Source organism: Ascidia mentula, chromosome 1 (assembly GCF_947561715.1).
Source record: "Ascidia mentula chromosome 1, kaAscMent1.1, whole genome shotgun sequence".
Classification (NCBI taxonomy): Eukaryota; Metazoa; Chordata; class Ascidiacea; order Phlebobranchia; family Ascidiidae; genus Ascidia; species Ascidia mentula.
The window spans coordinates 26,971,053-26,977,778 of NC_138566.1; the positions used below are offsets into that span (position 1 = coordinate 26,971,053).

The window sequence follows — 6,726 nt, forward strand, 5'->3', positions numbered from 1 at the left end:
ATTGTTCACGGATGTGTGCCAAAGTTACATTGATGTTTTTGAATGGTAATTATGCTCTAATTTGTGCATATACTTGTGTTTTGTTTTTGGTAAATCCATTGAAGTTGTGTTCAGTCATGCGTGAAATATATTTCGTTGATATAAAAAAAAATTTCGCCGAAATGACAGCAGTGAAATGCTGCAAAAAATGAAAGCAGTTGCAAACCAAAGGTTTGCAAATAAATGGCCGACGTTTTATTGCACTTCTGTAATTTTTAACATTTAAAATCTTGAACGCTGGAAATTAGGTTTGTTCCTGAATTAAACCAAACAATTACACTAAACTATTTTGTTTTGCAAACACATTACATATCTACAACTTATAATAATTGTTGGTGTTCCATTCACTGTCAGTTTAACTTTGTGTCTCCATCATGAAGCGAACACAAGAAGAAATAAACTTACATCATCAGAAAGTGATGAATTTTTTAAACAAGTAAGTTTAATTTATGGTGATTTACTAAAGTAAAACTATTGATATTTTAGTGACAGGAAAGAAACAAAACGATTTTGCAACAGAACACTTTGTTCCCAAGGAGAAAACTATTCCATTCATGATGCTGTTGTTTGTTCTATGTCAGATTATTTCAATGCTTTACTTGGTGTTGAGGTAAGTGTTTGTTATTCAGAAATACAATGATTCAAAAGTTTTGCCTTTTTATTGTCACCTGTCTGTATTCCAGCTTGCAGAGTATGGCAGCTGCACGTGCAAGTTTTTCTTCAACTTTTTTTATTTGCACGCCAAATTACTTCGACTGCATGCAAAATTTATCGGCACAGAAAGCACTAAAGATGTTTTATTATTTTTGTTGCACGTGGGCTTAGGGGTCATGCACATGCGCACACAAAAGATTTGGTCCTGCACACCCGAGATCTCTTTGAGAACTGCCATATTCTACAGACTGGATTGTAATTACATAGTTAAGATATAATCTTTAAATAACAAACAATTTCAGTAACTTTCATTTTGTGTTGTATTGCCACAATAATGATATTTTTTGTCAATAATAACAATATCGTTATGCCACTTGTATTTATTGGTAAGGCTTTACAATGTGGAAATATACATATGACAATTTTGGGGAATAATGAATCATGAGTTTGATGAATTACATGTTTTTGTACAACAACACTAAACACAAATGCTAACATTATATGTATCAGTATAGCACTAATATTTGATTAACATACCATAATATTTGATGCATGTCATTTTCAAATGATGGCTTGCCACATGAGATACATACAATCCCTGTGTTGTGTAACCCTTCTTTAATGTAAAGCAGACCTCCACAACATATGGCCGTGGCTCATCAAACCTTTTTGTGTTTGTCACTTTTCTTCAGTTGTTAGGATCAGATTATGTTGTGTTTGTTGTGATTCGTTAAACTTGTTTACTTATAGATGCGCGAAAAATACAGCGATTTTATCAAGGTTGACAATATTCCACCAAAAAGACTGGAAAGTGTATTGGATTATATTTACACTGGTGATATTGAAGTAACAGAGAAAAATGTGTTGGAAGTTTTGGAAGATGCTGATTATGCACAGATGGAAGGTATGTAAACATTGCAAGTTTTAATCTTCACTGGTATTAATGTGTTAAGAATGATTATTCTAATATATACATTCTGCATGTATATCATTTTTTTTGTGCCAACCACAACAATTTCCCAATTATTAGGTGTAATCAATATTTTTGTGTTTAACTATTGTCACTATGCTAGAGGGATATTAATATGTTTGTACTGAGTGCTACTTTTTCCCATAAACCTGGGACAAAACAAATTATTTGTAATTAATAGAGAAGTGAGACAGACAACACTGTGTTTTATTCACACTTTCAGAGTTGAAGTCATTTTGTTGTGGAGTCATCCTTAAAATGATTTCAACCGACAACTGTTTGAAGCTAAGAGCTTATGCTACTCGATACAATCTTGCTGATGTGGAAAAGAAAACAAACCAAATGATTGTTGATAACATTGCAACAGTTGTACAACATGATGATTTCATGCAACTTGATGTTGGTGATGTGTCTGCAATCATCAAGCAGAAAAACAAAGGGGTAATTGTGATTCATTTTCTTTATGTTTTTTTCCTGTATACATGTATATAGTTTGTTAGTTTATCTGCGCAAGTTGTTGGGCTTAAAAGTTGGGTAAGCACATCATCATTTCCCCATCCACAGACGTCAGTTCTAAATGTTGTTTGTTCTTATTTAGTCTCACAGCAGTAGAAAAAATAGTGTACTTTGCTGTATATCTGAGTTGGTTTATTGGCATGCCACCGCATCGCAACATGCATTGATGTGATATTTGCAACAAACATTATTTGGAGATTATGTGGCAGAGCCGAGATTATGATTTTTAACTGTTTGTTTTTCATCAACCTTATGTCAAAACATTTGTTTCAAGTTATTTTGGAAGTGATTAAACTTTCTGTGTGACATTTTGCCTCTCTGTTAATGTTCTTGTTTTTAATTTAGTATTCAATGCAGACACTCATGTCATTATCTTCTTTATGACTTGTTTGAAAATTAACTTGCTTTGTTATTACATATTAGTTGTTGAATATAGATGGAAGAAGCTGTTTTTACTGGAATGGTTCGATGGGTCAATTTCAATCCTTCCCATCGAGAGGATTTGTTTGTGAATCTTTTCTCACAATTTGATCTTTCATCTATTTCCACTCAGTTTGTTGCAACTACAGTTAGAAATGAAGTAAATTTGGTTTAAATTGATTTCCTGGCAATGAACTGAAATATTTTATTATTTTTCAGCCTCTTGTGAGAAGTAATTTTGAATGTTGTCGTGCAGTCATGGATGTTTTATCAACAAACTTTGAAAATCCAGGAACAAGTGGAAAAGCGAGTTCTGTTAAAAAAGGCGCAAGATTTGTTTATTTTATGTCACATTCACAGCAATATGTTACATCCACCATATTTACACCTACCTTGTAGCATTTGTACTCCCATAACTTAAGCTCCTTTTAATTTCCGACCTAACATTTACAAATGGAATCTAATATTGGAAATATGTGTTCTGAAAACAGATTTCACTGCAAAACCACATCCACAAAATATGTTATTTTTTATAATTAAATCTTGAACTGTAGTCAATTTAACACAAATACCAACTACATTCAATGTTCATATTTACAAAGTAACAACTTTGCCTGAATCAAAAAACTTTTAATACCATAAGAATATATCTTTCGCAAGCGAAAACAATAGCAACCCATGTTTATGTTGCAGATTTGTCAGGATTTCTTCTCATTGGTGGCAATAATTGTAAACGAGATTGTGTGAAATGGAATGTTACCACAAAACAACATGAACATTACCCAGTATGTACATTTCTTGCTGTCATATGGTTTTGCTCATTTAACTTATTTTCCTATCAAGTATTTTGCTTGATGCTCTTTGTATGTACAAGTAATACAAAATTTGACGTAAAGTTAGCAAAACAGCAAATGACAAGTAATAGCCATTATTTAGAGAAACATATGACAAGTAACTTTTCATATTTTCTGGGTATTTTAATTTTTTTGGGACAAATATTTCTGTTATTTGGTGAAACATGTGAATCACTTTGTCTTTATGTGTTATCAATCATCATCCAAATTTGTTAAGAAAATGATCACAGACAGAGAGAACTCAACTTCAGCCATATTTGGTGAAAATGTTTATGTAATGGGTGGAAATGGTCCAACACAAAGTTGTGAGATGTTGAATTTGGAGGAAAGTAAAAACTGGGTAAAAATTGCTGATTTGTTGGAAGGTAGACGTTGGGCTGCATCTGCTGTTGTTGGAGGTTGGTCTTGTTATTCCAGAAATTGTTTATCATTAAACCAGGGGCTGTTTTGTTTCAAAAACGTATAATTACAGAACATCACTGTTATCAACAATTATCACTTTTATGGACAACCTTGTTTTCACTAATTACAAACAAATTTAGATTACTTGTATCTCACGGGTGGTCAAGGAAACCAAGGAGCATTCTCATCAACTTTGTGTTATTCTGTACAAGAAGACAGATGGAGAAGTGGTTTCAACATGTTACAACCAAGATATTTGCATGGAATGGCTTCAATTGACAGTAAGAATGTATCTGGGTTCATTTTTGTGAAGATTATTCTCATTACTGGATTAAGGTCCAAATAATTGACATGCATCTAAAACAACGACATAAATACCCAGAAACCACAAATTTAAGTAATCAGTAAATTTAAACTTTTTACCCCAACAATATTCACTCTTGGACATAAAAATGTTGTGAAACGCCGACTTTAAACTAAACAGAAATGCAGGAAATATTCCATCTTTATTTGATAGTTCTTTATTACATGAATATCAACCATAATATTGATTAATTTCAATTAAAACCTCGATTTAAAGCTGATCGCTTATTTGCACGTTAAGAAACGCAGATCTTACCTCAATGATTGTTACGTAACATTACAACATAATCGTAATATGACGTCACAATAAATATTAACACAAGGGATTTGGAAATTTCTTCAGATGTTTTGTTTTCTGTGGGCGGATTTGATGGCAGACAATCCTTACAATCATGTGAATTCCGTGATATACGTGTTGGAACCTCCACAAAAATCGCTTCTCTCAATAAAGGAAGAAGACATTTAGCATGTGAAGAAATTAAAGGGAAGATCTATGCAATTGGTTAGTGATGAAAAGTTAAGTAATAAAATTAACTGTAAGTTTTGTTGTTATGTAAAATTTATAAAATACAAATTCATATTCGTCACCGGTGAATGTATCACGTGATAAATATAATGGAGTTTCCTGAAAAGAATCCTAAACATAAAAACTGGTAGATATAACTATAAAGTATTAACCTAAAAACAATAAAAAGTTTTACTTTAAATCTGACAGGAGGTTTGGGTCGTGACTTCCTGCAAACAGTTGAAGAATACGAACCTAGAGTCAACAAATGGAAATATGTTTCTCCTCTCCTAAATACTCGTTGGCGTCACTCTGCTTGTGTTATTGATGGGAGGATTTATGCTGTGGGGGGAGGGTAAGAATTACTATCATGACGTCACTATAGTCCACAGTTTCCCGTTTTATGTGAAAATGTAAATGTTGAGAAACTGGGACAAGTGGGATATACGGTGTTATACTTGATTAACAACATTTATAAAATGTTTGTTAAGATTAAACTTAAAACACTTTGCTTTATACAAGGTTGTATTTGTGGTAGGGATGGGCAATTTAGAATAGCGAATCCGGATGATTCGAATCTTAAACTATCCGAATCCAAATTGTCTTCAAACCGAATAATGGGTTTCGCTATTTATCTTTGATGCACGGTTTCCGTATTTACTCGATTGTACGCCGCATGCGACGGTGTTAAAAAATTAATATAAGCTCGAATGTAAGTCGCACGTAACTGTCAAAGGCAAACTTACGTGCCCTACAATAATTGTCAACAAATCTGTTGTTCAAAATTGGTAGAGTAGAGCGAGCTGCAGGTAAATTTCATTGAAACTGAGAGCCGCAGACAAAATATCCGTCCCGTGTGATATTAAATAATATAAGCTGTAGACAAAATATCCTCGTAACATTAACTAATATAAGCCGCCCTCGATTGTAAGAATCACAAACGGTAGGTTCAAAAACTCTCAGACCCGGCTTACAATCGAGTAAATACGGTGCGTATGTTTTTTGAGAATTTTCCGTCAATCAACTGCTACGGTTGTGATGTGATGACGTTTAGGTTTAACAGCCATAAAGTTACGTACGTAGATATATTACACTGCAATGAATTTATTCTTTGATTGTGCTTTGTCAGTACAGTCCTGTAATAATTTCTTTCATGTTTATTGTGCTTCAGTGCAAAAGCTCAAACAAAAACAGAATAGGATTCGGTATTCTGGATTCGATTTAACTATTCTAGAATGTTCTAGAATAGTGTGTTATTCTATATTGCCCATCCCTAATTTGTGGTTTGGTTTAGTGGTGAAGGGGTATGCGGGTGTACGTTGGTTTGTTTTTGTTAACTTATAAATTTACTTCTTGAGAAAAATGTTGTAGAAAAACTTGACTGTGTTTGTTGTGGGTCTGATTCATGAAACTGTATCATGTTTGTTTATAGAATGACATCAGTTGAAGTTTACGATCCAACCTCAGATGTCTGGATACATGCTTTTGATCTTAACAAACCAGTTTATGGTGCGACTGTTGTTGCTGTTTAATATGTTTCTATATTTGGGTGTAGTTGATATTTAACTGTGATTGCTCACGGGAAAAGATGCTCAAATAAAAGTTTTGTTTAAAAATATCGTTTTATGCAACTTAACCAATTGTTTGCTATTTTTGCAACGCGTTGTAAATTATTTTTAAACGATGTATGTGCGTATGAAAGCCGGTGTATGTTGTGATAATATCAGTTCTCCGCAAAATAGCACTTATGCCTTTTGTGGATTTCCAATGTGATTCTGCTACGAATTTATAAATACCAATACTACAATAGGTCAGGTTGTGCATTATGTTCAATACATGTGTGCCTTTTATCGGTGCCCAAACTATTTTGTGTTTCATGTTCATGTACTTTGTAACGTGAAAATAAAACCACACTCGCTAGAAAATTATGCCGATAGACATCGCGCATTCCAAAAACCGTGACAACCCGTGCGGTTAATGAGAAGCATACAGTGCAGGTGTGT

The 6,726-nt window shown here is 33.4% G+C and overlaps 1 protein-coding gene across 1 annotated transcript; it reads left to right on the forward strand.

The window, feature by feature from the left end:
• Positions 1-338: 338 nt before the first annotated feature.
• LOC145899001 (kelch-like protein 7) lies at positions 339-6,726 on the forward strand. The gene is made up of 12 exons (XM_082987712.1): positions 339-475; positions 526-649; positions 1,444-1,597; positions 1,887-2,104; positions 2,616-2,759; positions 2,819-2,924; positions 3,293-3,384; positions 3,671-3,851; positions 3,996-4,136; positions 4,562-4,720; positions 4,934-5,078; positions 6,156-6,726. Exons 1-12 carry the CDS (start codon positions 414-416, stop codon positions 6,253-6,255), a joined length of 1,626 nt encoding a protein of 541 aa, XP_082843838.1. The 5' UTR covers positions 339-413; the 3' UTR covers positions 6,256-6,726.

Bases quoted from the DNA above. Each gene is read 5' to 3' on its own strand.
- LOC145899001 (XM_082987712.1), top strand. From the start codon at position 414: ATGAAGCGAACACAAGAAGAAATAAACTTACATCATCAGAAAGTGATG. The intron at 650-1,443 runs GTAAGTGTTTGT...GTTTACTTATAG, and splicing joins ATGCTTTACTTGGTGTTGAG to ATGCGCGAAAAATACAGCGA. The intron at 5,079-6,155 runs GTAAGAATTACT...GTTTGTTTATAG, and splicing joins ATTTATGCTGTGGGGGGAGG to AATGACATCAGTTGAAGTTT.